The 18,337-nt window shown below is 45.1% G+C and overlaps 1 protein-coding gene across 2 annotated transcripts in view; it reads right to left on the minus strand.

Moving 5' to 3' along the window:
* The window catches only part of VPS53 (VPS53 subunit of GARP complex), a 61,649-nt gene that overhangs the window by 30,252 nt on the left and 13,060 nt on the right, over window positions 1–18,337 (minus strand). Inside the window, exons 5-12 of one of the 2 annotated variants that reach the window (XM_057371918.1) lie at window positions 13,283–13,369; window positions 12,930–13,045; window positions 11,752–11,871; window positions 6,440–6,518; window positions 5,432–5,575; window positions 4,035–4,177; window positions 3,242–3,383; window positions 2,099–2,197 (exon numbers count right to left, since the gene is read on the minus strand). In XM_057371918.1, the coding sequence (XP_057227901.1) occupies window positions 2,099–2,197; window positions 3,242–3,383; window positions 4,035–4,177; window positions 5,432–5,575; window positions 6,440–6,518; window positions 11,752–11,871; window positions 12,930–13,045; window positions 13,283–13,369 (930 nt within the window). Of the gene's footprint in view, window positions 1–2,098; window positions 2,201–3,241; window positions 3,384–4,034; window positions 4,178–5,431; window positions 5,576–6,439; window positions 6,519–11,751; window positions 11,872–12,929; window positions 13,046–13,282; window positions 13,370–18,337 lie in introns of both variants that reach the window. The other variant, XM_057371917.1, reaches the window with a different exon arrangement.

The raw sequence follows: 18,337 nt of genomic DNA on the forward strand, positions 1-18,337 counted from the left end.
ACCAAAAGCAGAATGTAAGAGCCTTGGGACAGAACCATTTCTGGGCATCCTCCACCCAAATCCTCTGCCAGCACCCGTTTCTGCTGGATGCACTGGAGCTGAGAGGGAAACAATGGCTGGGAATCACAAGCTGCCAAGTCCCTGGGATGGCAGTGCCAGCACAAGGCTGCAGATTCACCATGTTTACCACTCACCAGGCTGGAAGAGCCAGCTCCTGCAGCAGGCCTGGCTCTCTGCGTGTGTCTCTGCTTCACGCTGCTCCCAGCGTGGCTGGTGGAGGGGATACTAAATCTTTTAACAGTAGCACTGAAGCTGTATTTCTGAGCGTGCAATCCTGTCCAAAAGCTGCAGATGTTTAAGCTATTTCCTCCTYGAGTTTGATGGAAATAATAAAAGGTTACTGTTGTCACAGTAAGGAGGTCTGCAGCTGGCCCAGTTTCCTTTTATTACTATCCAAAGTAAACAGATTAAATCGAACTGCTAGGATTACCAAAAGAGGTATTTTTTTAACATGGATTCCCCCCCCCCCCAAATTCTTGTGCTCCCTCCTAAGATTCCCAAGTGTCTTGAATTCTCAGCACTGATGTCCTGGAAGGGCTCTTCCATTGAAAAGCCTTCAACTTTTTGTGTTCCTTCACGTGGTGACATCAGAAGGTGAGATCTGCAGCATTTCCAGCCTCTGAGCAGTAACCAGAAGGTCAGATCTGCATCACTTCCAACCTCTGAGCACTGACCAGCAGCTGCTGGCACTGTGACATGGAAATGTTGGAGTCCACCTGGCACCCAGGAGGCTGCAGAGCAGCAGAGCCCAGCGCTGGGACACTGACATAGGGCATTCCCAAAAAGAGAGGGCAACCTCCCTACAAAGAACATTCCCAGGGCTGGGTCCATGGATGCTCCCCAGGAGCAGGGGGTGCAGCAGTTCCTCTCTCAGCAGCTCCTGAACTGCTGCATTCTGCTGTTCAATAAACCCAGCCCTAATTATTGCAATTCTCTCTTCACCTGCATCCTAACACCGCTGACTGCTCCAAGGATGTCCTCTCATCCCAACATAGCAGAGCCAACCTGCCAGCCATGAAGCATTGGAAAGCAAGATCTTTCCAAAAAACACATCAGATGTGTCTCTTCAAGCTCCCAATCTCTGTCTCACTGATAAGTCCAYATAATACCAACTGTCCAAGCTGTATTTTAATGAAAACAGCAAAACTTTGCTTAAATAATTCTGTTTTGGGATTTTGGCTGTGGATGAAGGCAGAGGGGCTGCCCTGCTCATGTGAAGATCTGGAGGGGATGCAGTGCACCACACTGTGCTGGTGGAGAGCTCCCACCTCCTCATCCCCCCAGGGGCAGGGATTTGGGTAGGTCCTGGGGCTCATCCATCAGGACACATCTGTACATGGCCCATTTACAGGGCTGTAAATCCCCTAAACAAGGAGACAGTACCAGCCTCAAGTAACTCACAACTGAACATTCAGAAAACATCCACCCAATGTATAAAAAACACAGGCTTTGATATGGGTGCCAATTCAAACAATTGCATTTACCATTCACCCTTTAATGTTTGCARAGGGTTTTGGAAGCCCTGTGCTTGTACAAGCAGTTAGGTGCTGCCTGCTTTGCAGAGGTAACAGATGAAAAGCGCTGCAAAAGATAAAAAATCCCAGAAGTGATTTATCTGCAGCGAAAATCTAAAGMTGACACTTGAAAGTTCAACGAGTCACCTGGTGACACTTTGCTYGGCTGACAGGGCAAAATATGAATTGCAACTGTTTGCAGAGGAGCTTCTTTGGGGATCTGAAAACCCAAACAGCTATTTCATCTTGCTCTGACAGAAATCCTGTAGTTACATTTGGGCTGGAATCCTGCTTGCTCTCACGTGGCGGGATTGTCTCTGTGCTATTAACTGGAATAAAGATTGCTTTGGTTTCAGTSAAGTGAGCCAGAGCAAAGCACGGGCGTACTGGGAGCCTGGATGCTGCACAAAGGATCAAAACTGCACTAAATTAATTGCTGTGAAAACAAACTTTTCAAATCAATGGGATGGGAAAAGCTCAGGCCCCACTGGAGGTTCTGAYAGCTGAGAACTTCAAAGGCTTACTTTGTCCGTATCGCTTTTCTCGATCACGATCTCATCTGTCTCTGCCCCAGTTTCATCCTCCAGGAAGGGGTTGGTGGAGGGAGGTGGCAYTTCTGGCTTCTTCTGTGGGAAAAGAGGAAGTTCCTTAGAGGACAGGCAGTTTTGTGCCCTCTGGCACGCGCTGCATCCATGTTTTGCTTTGCTGAGCCCTCCAAAGCGCTGCCCTGCAATGTGACTTTTCCCAGGACAGAGGTGATCAGATGTTGGTCCCTCTCCACCCCTCCCCAGCTCACTCCATCCTCAGCCCCTGCTCTGCACCCAYACTGCCTGAATCCTCCCTGAAAGGCCCATTCTGAACATTGTCCCATTTCCACTCTCCCAAACCCTGCTACAAAGTGTAGGGTCTCCTCTGGGATAACCCACAATAGCAGCTCCAAAACTGCCCTGCAATAAATCCCAAATTGCTGCTCCCACTGCTTGTCCCYCCAGCCCTCTCTAATGGTGGCCTTCATTCTGGGTATGAAACAGGGCAGAGATGACAGCCAGAGAGGCACAGCCTCTAGACATGTCACAAAGGGGGAAACACAGGATTTTCTGTCAGCTGGAACCACWCCCTCCATTTCTCTTCTTCTCACTTGTAACAACCCAGGGAAGCCAATTTAATTAAAGCTACACATTTTCTGTGAGATTTGTCAGAAGAAATAAAGACATATTCTTGAGAGATCTAAATTCAGCCAGGAGGAAAACCTTACAGGTGGTGAATGTGTGGTGAATGTGTGATAAGCAGGAATGAAGAGAAAAGAGCACTTTGAATTATAATGTGTCAATGACATGCAGAGAACAAACATCACAACGCTGTGACCACCCCATAATCACTCTGTGGTTCTCCCCATAGCTGTGTGGCTTCAAGCAGCACAAGGCCCCAGGAGAACCAAAAAAACACACAAGCAATTTGTTTTTATTCCTATGCTGTCTTCTCTACAGTCTGCACCACCAAAAATCACCTTCCCAGCTACAGCCCACTGAGCACAGTCCCATTAAACAGCAAGGGGAGGCTGCAGGTGAMTCTTTTTGCAGTCTCCACCACCTGAGCTGTGTGTGAGGAAGTTTCTTTCTCCTGAGAAAGGTGCTGAGTACAGGAYTGCTCCTTAGAAATCCCCTTACCACGGTGCCATCGGTCAGAGTGCAGCCTGAGAAGCGYTTGGCCAGGAGCCCCTCGAAGTTGGTCGTTCTCTGGATTGCAAACAGAAGCAATTTCACCTCAATCTCCTTTGCCCTTGTGCGCATGATTTTGGAGAGCTCTACCCTGCAACAGAGAGGGGATGCAGGAAAAACAAATAGGGTTTTCTACAAATGTAGTTTTCTATAAAGATCTGAAACCTAACACTGGAACTCGGTCGATTCCCCAGAGGGATTTTCAGCACAAAATTCAGGATAACTCCTAAGGGGCTCCCTAGCACAAAACTGCTTTGCAGATCCCATTTCAAACACAACCACGGCTGTTCTGAGCTCTGTGGGTAACAGGACCCCATCTCCCAGCAGCCATTTGGGAAAGCCCCCAGTATCCAGCCTTGGGAAGCACAGTGCCTCCCATTGGGGTCCCAGAACAAAGAAAATGGTGCTGCTGGGATTCTACCTGGCACCTTCCTCTGCTTCCCTACCCCTGGCTGGCAAAGAGCCTGCCCTGAGGCACTCACACCAGCTCTTCCACTTGGCCTGAAATATTACTGATTTTTACCTCTGCTACACTGAAAATCGATTTCCACATCGCTCCAATTTCTCATCGTTTTAGCGATGCTTCCCAGGGCTTCCACCGCTCCCTTTTAATCACRGACAATTCCTCAGAGACGCCTGCAGCTTGCCTCTGGACATCCATCAGCGGGGCAGGAGCCAAGCCAGCTTGTATTTTCAGGAAGCTGGGCGTGCTGGGAGGCAGCAGGAGCAGCGTGGGGCTCACCTGGTGACGTGGCAGAACTCCACGGCGATGCGCTCCGTCATGCACCACTCCGGTGGGAACATGCGCCCGTATTTCTCCTCGTAATCCACCAGCTGCCTCTTGATCCAGGCGTAGCGCCGGTCGATCTTGTCCAGCCAGGCCACCTGAATCCCGTGGACAACATCTTTTTAGCACCAACAGCATCTGCCACTGTTCAGAGCTGCTGCAGAGCTGGCTTGACATCTATCAACATCCTCTGAACGCTCCAAAAGGAGCTTTAAATTGGATAGCAGGAAAAAWTCCTTCCCTGAAAGGGTTAGCAAGCACTGGCACAGGCTGCCCAGGGAGTTGGCTGAGCCACAATGCCAGGAGGGGTTTATAGGATGTGTGGATGTGGCACTCAGGGACAGGATTTAATGCTGGAATCRAGGATCTTAAAGGTCTCTTCCAACCTAAACGACTGTGGGATTCCAAGCGCTTAAAAGCATGCCAGACCAAAAATCCTATCTTGTGTGAATTRAGAGAGTGAGTTCTGTTGAAAATGAGGATAACAGTACTCCTAAATCATGTACAGATTATTGAAAAYTCAATCCAGTAATGTTTCATTTGGTCCCACTCTTTGTTTCGCAGACAGAGAGGTTTAATTCAACAGTGGGATGAGAATGCAAGAATTCCTGGATTCTTACATTCAGCTCACATTCAAACTCCAGCAAAAATTCTTACAACCTGAGCAGGAAGGGATTTTTTTCCCCATCAATAATTGTGCTTTTGGATCAAAAAGTAGAAAAACCCCAAATCCAAATTAAACTTTGATGGAAAAATGTTATTTAAACTTAAGCCATTTTAGCCTTTCTCTATTCTATGTCAAACACTAGAAATCAATAAAATATATTTTGGTCTAATAGTGATTTTGTTTTGAGTGGGTTTTTTTTTCCCAAATTCAAGAAGGTTATGGTAAATTTTTAAAAAACTCTTAGCATAAGGACAGGAAGCTTAAAAATTATCTACAAAGATAATTAACTTCCTTGAAATCCCTCCCCCTCAGCTTACCAAGCATTTTGGGGTGTCTCTTCTTTCTCTGAGGGGAGGTTGAGTTTGCAATTTTCAGAGTTTCATCTCCCAACCCTTTCCAGGGCAGGAAACCCATCTAACATGAATTTATTTATTTACCCTAAGAAAGGAGATTAAAAATTCCAGTGATGTTGTAAGAAACTGAGGTCTAAGGTGGGAGGAAATCATCCTGGCAGAGAGAACAGTGACTCCCATCCCATCACCACTCCACATCACACCCACAATCACCATTTCCAAGCCCTTGGGATAAAAACTTTTCCCCACAGGAACCCGTGGAAGCCTGAATGTTGTGAACGCCAGCAGAGCAAAATGTGAAATCCAARTGCAGCTTGCTAAGCTTCCCTTACATCTTGATTTTCCTGGAAAAGGACCAGATACTCGGAGAGGTGCTGTTTAATGAATTTCTTGATGATTTCCTGTTTGATCCTGGGATCCAGGACGTTGGCRACCAGGCAGGCATCACGCAGGACATTGCTGGGCCCACCAGTCCTCTGTCCAAATAAACAGGAAGAAAATTATTTCAGGTTAAATAGTGGAATGGGTGATTGCAAACTGCACTGCATCCAGCTTATCTTGGGTTTGGCCCTTCCTATTATTCTCTTTTCTGCTGCTACTCTTTATTTACTGCTGCATCTTTCTTCTGTTGGATGAAAACTGAGCTGCTTCCATTCCACTGGACATRAAGTTGCTCCATAGCCAACAGAAAATTTAGAAACATTTTTTAAAAAAAGGATGTTTTGCTGCTGCTTCACATGGATTTGCCCTTCACCAACTGTTCCAAATGTTTCCTCATTTGTGGACTTGTCAGTTGTACAAAGAAACCAGAAGAGCTGGGACTTTGAAAGACAGAACTGGTGCTGTCTTGGAAGTCAATTCAAATCCAAACCTACTCCCCTTCCTGTTTGCAAATGTTTGGATGCACAATGTTGGAGAGGCACAATTGGTGTCTCAACCCCAGCCCAGATTTGGATCTGTGCTGAGTAAACCAGACACAAACTGGGTAGCACTGTGACAACAGACAGCCYGTGCTTSGMTTCCCCTGGACAAAACACAAATTTTTGTAAAAAACAAACAACCAGGAACTGGGTGAGACCCCAAAGAAATCCCACTGGGGTCCTCATAACATGAATTTTTGGGGCATTCCCTCGCTGGCTGCAGTGTGCAGTGTGACAGGGGAAGGGTGGCACTTCCCTCCCACATTCCTGACAGGAACAATGACAAACACGCCCTTTGCTTTCTAAAGAAACCCCTGAAACAGAGACCAAATATGAAGGAAAAAATGAGATTAAACCAAATGAGAATCACATTCAGCAGCTCTCAGTGGATGGGAGGAAGAGGGAAAGTGAGAACTTTACCTTTGTACCTTGAGAAGGAAAGGCTTCCTCAAAGTCAGCCAGGATCTGCTGCCCCAACTCGTTCTGTGCTGCCTTCACCCTGAGGGGACACAGGGAGGKCTTTGGTGGTGGCTCAACAACCTCCCTGCAAATATCACTGCAGGGGGACTGAACCAGCAGCTGCAGGAAGGTTTGCAAGGGATGAAAAGGGTGCTGAAGGGAAAAGAGCCACACTGAGAAGGTCTGGGTGTCAGAACTGGGAGAGTGTTTGCTCYCTGAATGACCCTTCAGCTGCAGCAGGACATGTCCTGGATTCTCCTGCTGCCATTTAATATTTCAATAAGGGCCTTTAATGCCAATGTGATCTACATTTAAATTGATTTAAGTTGATCACGTTTCAACAAAAATATGTTTGTAACTCGTAAAAACTTCTCAATGTCTCGATCTTCACCATGAACCCTTCACAGTTCCAGGTGCACTGATCCACCTTTAAATGAACACTGCTGGCAGCACTTTTATTCTATAAATTGTGTCTCACAGAAGCACAAAAGAATAAAGGTACAAAAYGAGTGTAGAAGTTTTGAATAAACCACAACCTTGCTCTTTCTTTGGCTGAGAGAATAAAGCTTCCAATTTCCAGAAATAAAAGTCAATACAGCTTAATTGATACTTCTAGGGAAATGGAAATGCCTACACACACTGGAAAGAGCCAAAGCAAACACTGAGGCATTCACATCCCTCTGCAGCCCTTGAATCCTTCCATCAGTTTTTATTATACTGGAAACACTTTCAGGTCTAAACTGATCACTCAAAGCAGTGGATTTTTCCACTGAGATTGATACTTCAGCAAGACTGGCAATATTTACTGTTGTGAAAATGTTTGTTCAGACYGTGGGGAGAAGATTTGGGAGCTTTTTTCGTGCTTGTTTAAGACTCCTCAACCTTATCAAGGAAGGATCTGCTTCTTTAATCTTCCCATTTCAGTTCCATTAGTGGCAAAACCCTACAAGATGATCTGACAGCGCTGGATTCTTTCATGGTGCCAAACGCAGAAAATTCTAGTCCTTTCAAAGTGATGGCTGAAATATAACTTTATATCTGTGATTTAAGTGGATGTACGACCTGCCTTACCCAGGATTTATTTATGGGGATTTTGCTGGAAAAGCTTCCTGCCCACAATGTCAAACRTAATTCTCAGTTAAGCTCTCTGCTTCACAGGAATGTTCAGAAACTCTTCCAGGTAAAAATCTCCAGTTAACACCTTCAGAACTGGGAAACAAAAGGAATTCTCTAATATGTTGAAATAGGAGTGGGAAATTCAGTAAGGAGGAAGCCACTACTACAGGTTTACTCCTGCCTAAACTGCACAAGAAAGYACTTGTAGCTCATGTGAAAAAGCATCACAGAGCCAAACCCTTTGATTTTCCAGGGAAAGAAGTAGAAAAAAAGACTTTAAAAAAAAAAGAAGACTGATTTTTTTTTATCTTTTAAACAATCAAGAAATATGAAACCTGTAGAATTAGGAACCACAGAAATTAATGGGTTTGTGCAAATGACTGGAAGCTATCAGCAGGGATACTTCTTCCCTTCTGAGTGTATGTGGGGATCTTCCCATTTGACAACAGCTGCAGTGCAGCACAGTGGAGCCACTGGAAAGAGCAGCAGCCAGATTCCTAAAGACTCAACAAATTTAAAAGAAGCTCTGTCAAGCAGTTAAAAGCCCTGTCCACAGGGGCTTTAGGCTGTTGTTTTAGGCTCTGATTCAGGAAAGTACTTAAGGRTAGTCTTAATGGGGATTCTCATATMCTCAAATTAAGAAACTCRCAGGAATGCCATGCTCAAAAGGGATGTTAAAAATATGTATTTTAAAAAAAAAATAGGTCCTGCATAAAAATCTCTCAAAAGCAGATGGGGAGAACAMGTTTGAAWTTTTTTTTTYCCTTCATATTTTCTAAAAGAGGGACAGGGCAGAGCCATCCAAGTTTAGGCATGTGTGAGCAAGGACAAGAGCCCCAGTGCCCTCCCAGTAACTTCCATATTTTCTATAAGCACACACACAGATACATATGATTATTTTCACAATCATGAACACTCACCCAGAAGCAAGAAAACCTTTCTGCCACCTCTGCCTTAGGCAGAGAACACAGGGGACATTTGCTTTAGCCACTGGAGATCACTTCCCCATGGAAAGCTGTCAGCTTCTCAATAATTCAGAATATTCTTGATGCGGTGGAAACAGCAGCTGAAGGAGCTGAAGGAGCTCTCTGCAYGTGTCTGAGTGTGTGTGGAGCCACTTGCACAAAGTGAATGGGCCCAGCAAGCCCAGATAAGAGATGGAGGAGCTCTGAGAGCCTCAGGTGGGTGTGATAAGGGTCTCTTGCCCTGGGTAGGTTCCCCCAGCAGCCATCCCACAGCAGCATAGAATTGCCTTTTCCTGGGCTTGCCAAACTCCCTGCTTATCCAGCTATTAATGACCTCTGTTCCTCTGACTTTTGTTTTATTATTAGTGGCTTTTGTTCTCCTTTAAAGAATAAAMCCAAGAAAACCCACTGCAATGTTTCAAATGACATTCAATTACTAGAAACCACAACTCCTTYAGCCAAAGCTACCAGAAATCTTAAACCACGCCTGGCAGCTTGCTGAGATAAAAAGRGGCTGAGCCAGCCTGTTTTTCTGTGGCAAACTTGCAATCATCTCTGTCCTAAATACTTTCCAGGCTTTTTTCCACTATCTGCTAGGCCTGCAAGACCACTTTCAGGGGTGGGTTTGGGACCACTAATTGCACCTCCTTCCACAGGCAGAAAGCAGCAGAGSATTGAGAGATAAGAAAATATTCCTGTTTACTACAATAATTTAGAATGCACTGTGTCAGAAGTTGTTTTAGGAACACTCTCAGGAAAACTATTTATATTTTTGTATCAGTACTCAACAGGGTCAGCACAAGAAGCCCAGGTTTCCTTTACAGTGGGAKTTTTGTTTGGTTCATCTCAAAAGGGACAGAACAGGTGGAAAGCAACATTAAAAACACATCATTACATCTCCCAGCATCCACGAGCAGGAACTTAAATTGGATACCCCATGACAAAGAGCACGTCCAACACCACCAGGCAGGGAACTTCTCCTTCCCATGGTTTCCCATTCATACTTGGCTTTGCTCCATTCACACCAAGAAAAAAGAGGCTTTTGATTTCAGAAAGCAGCAGAATCTGCTGGTTTAGCAGCGTATATAATAGACTTATTGTATGTAACAGACATCGGTTACTGTCACAGGTCTGTGCCAGCATCCACTAAAGCATTTCTTGCCTTCCCAAACATCCCAGAGGCTTCACTCGCACCATTAAAACAAATCCATGAGATATCAAACCCCAGCAATTTCACAGTCTAAAAATACCCCTGCGAGAAGCCAGGCAAGCTTCCTCTGATGCTTCATGAATCACGGAAGGATTTCCAAGCAAAAGAGGGAGAAAAATCAACTCCAAACCAGGCCCTGACACACAGACCTGCAGGCAAACTCCAAAGCAGAATTCCAGTGCCACAGACCTCCCTGCAGGAATTTTCTGCCGGGATGTGGAGCAATAAAGAGCTCCCAGCAGCACCCCAGAGCAGCTCCTTTCTCCCCACAAGCAGCCTCCTCTATCACTACCAGATGGTGCAGCTCTCCCTGTATAAACACTGGGAGGAAAACCCTGCCGAGGCAACTCTAAAAATAGGAGGAACAGACTTGCTTGAGCTTTTCAGATCCTTATCTTGAAGGGAGAATCAAACAAAAGAAGTTTTCCTCCACGTCCTTGCCAGTCTCGCTGGCGTGACTYGAAACCACTGTGTGTTTTAGCAGAAGCCTGGATTGGTTTTTAGAACAACCAGCAACTACAAATGTGTTAAATAATCATCCACCAGAAAGTGAAAACCAGGCAGAATTCTGAACCAAGGATTAAATTATGTTTGGCCTTAAAATGGCCAGTGACAGCAGGTTTCTGCCCAAAGGGCATTACCACTCTGGAAGAAAATGAAGCAAGAATAAGGTTGGAATAGACAACAGCCCAAACTCAGAAAAGCACTGACATATGTTTACATTTCCTTGATGCTTGTGTTCATTTAAGCAAATGCTTATGGTCAAATGCTCTGTTAAACAAGGCCCCATCCCTCTCTTTAGATTCAGAGAGGATTTTTCTCTTGTGCTGTTTCATGGATTCCATCTGTGTTTTCTGGAAGAGGGATCTGCACCATAAAGAAAGTCTAACAGAGTTAAATAAAAACATTACAAACAAATCATTCAAACTCTGTTTCCATCACTAAACAACACAGTGAGCCAGCTGCTGTCTTAGCAAAGGGAGTCACCAAAAAATGAGTTACTGGAAGACTCCTACAAGTACATCTGCAACAAGCAAAGTCACCTCAGGCAGGGACAGCAATGTCCCATAGAACAGGGAGAGCCTTGTTCCCTCAATTCCCAGCTGTCACATCCCAAATGAAGCCAAGACTGAGGAGAAATGGTGGCTGAGACACCACTGAGCCTTCACCTGTGGGGACSTGCACCAAAACCCAACCAATTAAAGTGTAACTCCACTTCAGAAAATCAAAGCTGTACAGCTCAAATGTTTAGAGCAGTCAGGTGTGCTTGGTGCCAGTTTGGGAAGATTTGCTATAATCCTCAAATCTCAGCAGAATTGGGCAATGAGAGCAGGTTTTGGCAGAAGAAACTGAGGTGCTCAGAATAACCAAGGCTGGCAGAGGCACAGGAGAATTGCTGCCTGTCCAAGCCCTGGGGCACTGACAGAACTCAGCAGCACTGACGCTCACGGTGATGTAGAAAGGGCTCCAGGCATCACCRTGCTCAGGAATAGATCTGTGCTCCTGCCAGGCTGCTGAGCCCCATCACTGGGCTCAACAGAGAGGAGAAAATGTCACCTCAGGGCTCAGCACAAACACCTGCAYGGGAAGAGCACACGGAACAGTTTGCACTTCCACACGTTCCTCCAGGGAAGAAAATGAGAAGCCAGTCAGTGAGGAGAACAGAGGAAGTTATACCTACACTAATTACTGCAAATTAGCAGAATRGGCTGCTCCAGCTCTGAGCAAATTCTGTCCAATTTGTTCCTCTCCACCTGTTTGTTTTGGCTGCAAAGAAGCTCCAAGGACCATGTCCAGACTACTCAACCTTGAGATGCTCAATCTACCTGAGACATTTCCAACCCTTCCTTCACATCAGGGACCCTACCCCTAACCCTACCCTTAAACTTAACCCTAACCCTACCCTTAACCTTATCCCTAACCCTAACCCAGGGGTTAGGGTTCCAGCAGGAAAGGAAATGCTCAAGGTTTGAACCTTTTACCTCTCAGAGAGCTGTCGAATCTGAGGGATCCCCATGTATTTGTTGAAGTGCTCCAACACGTTCACAACACCTTGGAGAAGGTTGGCGACTTCCCCATATTGTCTCCTCCTGGTCATAGCCCTGCAGAGGAAATTAAAGATTTACAAAAGCAGATTGAGTGAAAATCCTGGGTGGTAATTCCACAGGTTACTTCACCCCCCACTGGGTCACGCTGGTCCCTATTGACATTTATTTTTCTAAAACACACAGCTCTTCATTAACATTCCGACGCAGCATTAAAATTTCACTTTAGCGACGCTAAAATAAACCAATCTGGCACACATCTAACAATGGCTCAAAAAAAAAAAAAAACCCAGAAATGTCAAAAGCAACACTTGGCAAGGAACATGTAAACTACTGAATGCATCCGCTTCCCAGTATGGGTCCGGAGGCAGTAAATGTTATTTCACTGTAATGACCTGAGMGAAGCCATTCGTCATCACACACAAAGTGTGAGTTAAAGCTTCTCAGGGAGGAGAACGATGCTGAAAAGCCATTAGCCTTGACTTCTCTGTTAATAACTTTCACAGGGAACTGACAGTGAAAAGAGAAAATCAAGTTAATTTATTTTTATATCATCCTTTAGGATCGTTCCAGTGGAGACAGAAGGCTCAGTAAAATTTTATTCTCAGCGCTTCACGACCCGGYGTTCGTGCAGGGTTTGCTGCAGACCGAGAACAGGCTGTGCAACTTCACAGATGCAACATGTAAAAAACTGGATTTTCTTAGACTGTGTGTTCCTCAAGCAAATAAAAAAACCCACAAAGGATTGTTAGAAATATTTAACCCCCAACTCGTACACAGGACAAGCTGTAAGGTTTCCTTAAATTCAGGCTAGAATGAAAAACAGACCTTTACCAAAAAGAGAACTCATTGCAGTTCTAGATGTGAGACTGACAAAAATCTCCCCAATTCCCAGGAGCACATCCCTGATGAGGGTTCCTAACGGGCTGTCTCACTCCTTAACGAAGCCAGACTCATTCCTTATCACCAATCAATGCTGCAAACTATTAAACACAACAACACRCTGAGGGGCACTGGGAGCTACACAGAAAAGATTGGCCAGCAGAAACCCAGCCTGTTGAACAAAATTCCCTCCAAAGTGGTGTCAAAGTACCACCAAAATTTCCCCCACTTACTCCAGAGAATCCACCCCCCCTGCCAGCATGTGGAGGTGGTTGAGGGTGGTGATGGAGGTGGTCAGGTGACGTTTGGCGTGATCCAGCTGCTTGATATCCCGGGTGATCTCCTTAACCTGGTGAATGAAAAARGATTCTGCTTAAACATCAAGCCCCAGCAATGAAATGTTCAGGAGATAAGAAACTGCTCTCCCCTCTTTGGGACTGCAGAGGTGTCGCTCTGCAGCCCTTGTGAACACTTCAGGTTCAACACAGGAAATCACCAAGAAGTCAGGAGCAAGGACAAAAATGTCCCTGGCAGCAGAAATCAGTGTCCCCTCCCTTTCAAAGGCCAGGAAAAAAGTGCTGCTCACCATTTGCTCAGATTTTTCAGCCTTGTCTTTAATATCCTTAATTTTCCCGAAGAGCTGTTGAATGGCTTTCTGGGCTTCTTCCAGGGCCTGGAAAAGAAACGAGGTCAGAGTGGAAAGAAAAATCTGCATTCAGTTTTCACCTTTCTAAGAAATACAGTTGCTCTCATCACTCCCTGGGGCTGGGGCAGTAGAGGAGAGCAGTTTTCTCACAAAGAAAATATCAGCAGCACGACAAAAGTCAATGTACCACGTTGGAATATTGAACCTGAGTGGGCCAGGGTTTCAATATCCATTTTATAATAATGCTTTGGCAAAATTTYATCAAGATATTCTATGACAGCAAGTCTCTAAGGTTACTGGGATATATTTTGAAACACTAAGCGTGGAAAAAAAGGTAGAATTTATTCCTGATCGACACACACTTARAGCAGAAAAATGAAACCTCCACGAGACCTCTATGCTCATCATTAATTATAAATTAAAGGTACACAAGATTAYCCATGGAACATGGAGTGCCTGCTGAATTAGTAGGATTTTATCCTGCTGGAAAACGTGATGCTGATTCCTTTGGAATGGGCAGCTCAGCCCCCCACCCACCTGCAGGAGCAATGGCTCTCTCCAAGCACAGGTTTGGCAGCTAAAGAGGTRRAGCCCAGGAAATGGATCTCACCTGRATTTCARTGCTGYTCTCAGGGCACCTGAACCCCTTTTCTACAACCACGGCACCCCCTGACCTCACACAACCAGTGGGAACCACACGTGGATTCCATCAGCAAAGCCACATGTCCAAAATCTGCTTTCTGAAGGAATTCTACACGTTCTGCCTTCCCAGATCTGATAACATTTCCAGCTCCAGCTCCACTTTGTTCCCTGCTGTTCAGTGGGCTTCCATCCCTCTGTTTTTATCCCTCCAGTCYCATGACCAAGGTTACAGCACAAGCKACAAGTTCCTTCAGCAAATAAATTTAACACATCTTCATTTGGAAATGGATGAGGAAACTATCTGCCAGCAGCTTTTGCTGGAATATAGCTGTGTTATAATAAAAGTATAAAAGCTGGAGAGGGTTTATAATTCATTTTCCAGAAGGGGGGAGGGAAAAAAAAAAAGTCTCCTCTGAAATATGTTGTGAATCATGTGAAAGTTAATGCTTTATTGAYTGGTGTCACAGAACTGCCAGACAGATGTTCATGAGGGACATGAACACACAAAAAGGACACCCTCAGCACCCCCAGCAGCCTCCCCTCAGGCTCCAGCCACCTTGGAGAATTCAATTTTCTCCTCTATTTAGAGGCTTTGGCTTTGGAAAAACCAAAATTTCAACATATTTAGCTGTGTCTCTGTACTCAAGCCTGCAGCATGTTACTCAAGTGGGTTATTAACCAAGCAGCAACTGTCCTACACAGGCTGAGCTTTGGATAGGTCTGTAGAAAATTAAAAAAAAATCACCCTGAAATCCTTCACAGATACCTATTGCTGTGTTTCCATAAAACAATCAGCMTGAAATCCTTCACAGATACCAAATGCTGTGGTTCCCTTTGTTTCAGCACTGATGTCAAACGCCAATTTTTCTGCAAAATGTCAGAGTTTCGTCAAAGAACTAATTTCTCTAATGGTGATATTTTAAAATATTGTGACAAAAATCAGCAGAGACCATTGACAGGAAGTGGATAACACCTAGAGGACACTGCTGCTCAGTGGAAAGCAGCACACACGGGGGGGCAAAATCCCCAGCTAAAAACTGCCCTTTGAACATCGAGCTGAGGGAAATGGGATTCTGTTCCCTCAACAATTAAAACTGGTGAGAAGTTCAGAACTGAATAAAAAAATGTTATTTCTTGCACATCAACAATTAAAAAGAACCAGAAGAAAGTTTAAAGAAACCAATGAAATCTWTTATCTTAATTACAGCATCTGAAAGTAAAATACTGTGTGTAGAGGAAAGAAATAAAGAAAATTAACCAATAATGAAGAAAACACATCACCATCCTAGTCATTGTAAAGACAGAGTAAAGCAAATAGAAAAATGAAGGAAAAATCAATTTCAACTRTAACAAAACATCTCCTATTCAATAAATTGTGCTATTAGGGGATAAGAAACCAGTATGTAGGGCATGCAAGTAGGTCTAATTGCTCAAGGTGCAATAGAGAAGTTTATTAATGTAACTAATGACTATTCTTTCAACTGTAAAAGGAGAGGGGAAAACACAGCCACGCTGAAAGTTATGCTATACTGGAAAGAAAGTATTTCCCCTCATACTCTCTTCCTGCTAAAACAGTGAATCGTGAATTTTAAAAGCATTTTCTTACTGCTTTTGGGACAGAAATTTTAAGGAAAAACAATATCTAGAGAATAGGAATTGCTTTTGTTGCACTGTCTGGTTCCTGTGATGGATGGCAGGCAGCGATCTCCCAGCTGTGGCCCGATGCAGGGTTCACCTTGCGTTACTAATTTATTGCTTTCCTCATCAACAGGGAAACATGGAAATGTCCACACCCCAAACAGCAACCAGGAGTGAAGTTACTGCATTTCCTTTCCTCCAGCAGCAGTTCATTCYGGGGGCAGAGGAGCACGAATAAATCAAGAGATGCTGGAGACAGAATCTATTGTGGTTATACGAAACGAGGATGTTGAAACTAAGGTTGCGACGTGCTGGAAAAACACCATATGACTCYAATCAACAACCGAGCCTGCAAGCTACAATTAACCCAGCAGCATTATTTATTCAACTTGATGCAACCTCTGAGTCCCAGCACCAGCTGAGGGACACGGCTCGGCCGCCGGGAGGCAGAGCCAGCGGTCAGCGGTGTCCGAGGCTTTCTCCAGAATGTTTGACCCCGGGGTTCCCAACTGTAAATTTAGCAAAGAGGGCAGGAGCAGGCACAGGGGGAGAGCTCAAGAGAGAGTGCTCAAAGCAAGGCTTCAGCCATGGATCACATTCCTCCTCCTGTGGTGTAGTGTGTCCCACGATTCCTGCACACAGGAGGGGAGCAGGGGATGTGGGGTGTGCCTTACGGGTGCTTCCCAGCACAAAGCAAATTCCCAAAACATGATTTATGGACAGGAACACACAAGGGGATCTCCCAGTTTAAGGCCCTGATGTGTTTTTAGCCAGCCCAGTTTCCCAGTTTGCACAGTGGGAGCTCTTGTGCTCCAGCAGAGATGAAATGCAGAAAACTCAAGACACCACATGCGGGAGGTGGAAAACCCAACTGCAGCTCACAGCCAGAGCCCAGGTGAGAATCACACTGCTGTTTGCCAAATTCTCCAAAGCTGGAGGGAAAAACACAGCCCATGAATCAGCTACTGCTCTGCAACCTCCTTCACCTTGAGATGAGACAGGAAAAGAGTCCAAAGCACCGGTGTAAAACAATGGGGAGCAGAGGTAAATCATGAATCACCGAGAGACTGCCTGAAAAATAGCTTTCCTTGGCATTGTCCCAAGCAACTCCTAAGGTCAGCCTGCACACCATTCCTCGTGCCACCTTTTCACACAAGACCTTCCAAGCAGCAAAAGGAGAGAAGAAAACAACCCRAGCGAGAGGTGGGACAAGCCTGAGTTGTTTGTTAAATTTGGAAGTGATGCATTCTTTAAAAGGTTATGTTCCCGTGAATTACAGTACCAGGCTGACATTCATACACACAAAAACAGTGCTAGCAACGATGTTCCTGCCAAAAAAAAACAGCCCAGTGAATTATAGGCAGTCTCTCCAAATCCCTGCAGTGCTGCAGATGGACACAGCCTCCTCCTCCCCTCCCAGCCCAGGTACGGAGCTGTCACATCACTCCATCAAGCAGCAGCTCATTAGTGGGTGTGTTAATTTCTAAATACCTCTTTATTCATCCTATCAGGAATCTTGTGCAAGAACATACTTCAATCCCAGGAAACATGCAAACAGGAATTAAGAGGGATGTGTGTTACTAGAAAATGTCACTGAACTTGGGGAGGAGGGACAAAAATCTTCAGAAGTTTCCTTGCTTGGGGATTAACTGAACTAACACTGTCTTTTTTCCCAGCAATGGTTAAAATACCTCTGTGTTTTCTATTTGCTCCCTGGTGTTGTGCAAGAAAGGTGTTATTTTTATTTGATTCTAGCCAATRTACAGTTCAATTGAACTTTGTTATTCACACCAGAGAGCTGCCCTCCACCAAGTGTTTTACAGACATTTGACATCTGCCAAATTCACAGCATCCAAATGTATTTTTAATGGTACAAATAGGGCTGTGGTCATGATGCTGAGGGTTTAATGCTCCTGGACTGGTCCCTGCTCTTCAATACCGAGTGTTAATGCTTCTTTCATTTGCTGCCAYGCTTCCAGCCCAGATCAATGAAAACCTAGACCACGACTAAAAATAAGTTCCCATCCCCAATTCTCCAAGGAGCCTCAGCTGTGGGGATTTCAAAGAAACCCTCTCACACTGGATCCAGCCTCACAAATTCTGCTGCTGAAACCTCATACAAATGAGTCCCTCCAGACCGACGAAGGGTGGAAATACTMTTTGATTCCCAGACTGATTTCATTTTAGAGAAAACCCTTCAGTTTGACAGCCAGGGATAAACCACTGCAGCTGAAACCTGGGYTTGTCTCAGCACAGGACAGCGCCAGCTGATTTCCCTCAGCAGACAAACCTGAAGGGTTCATCACCCTGGGGTTTGATTTGAGCAGATTTCTACCCTGGGAGTTCAGCAAATAGTACATAACTACTACAATTGTCAGTGAAGAAGAGAGGTTTGTGTCATCAGCTCCAATCCCAACCACTCAAACTGCACAGGACACTTTCCATCAGCAGATTACACCTGACACTGCACGAAGCTCAAAATTGCTCTAAGTGCCCCTTCACTTAACCCCAAATCATGCTTAGAAACCAAACCCCACGTTCTGAACAGCTGCACAAACACTGACAGACACACGGGGTGAAGAGAGAGGTGATTTCCACCTAGTTCTGGTCAAAACCTCACAGCTTAACTCCTGAGCTGTACCCTGGGCTGGTCCAGCACCTTTTGGAGCTGTCAGTTTTTACTGCATCACCCTGCCCTGCACATTGGTGTCTGTA

Source organism: Malurus melanocephalus, unplaced genomic scaffold (genome assembly GCF_030028575.1).
Source record: "Malurus melanocephalus ecotype Western Australia unplaced genomic scaffold, MMel_1.1 scaffold_162, whole genome shotgun sequence".
Classification (NCBI taxonomy): domain Eukaryota; kingdom Metazoa; phylum Chordata; class Aves; order Passeriformes; family Maluridae; genus Malurus; species Malurus melanocephalus.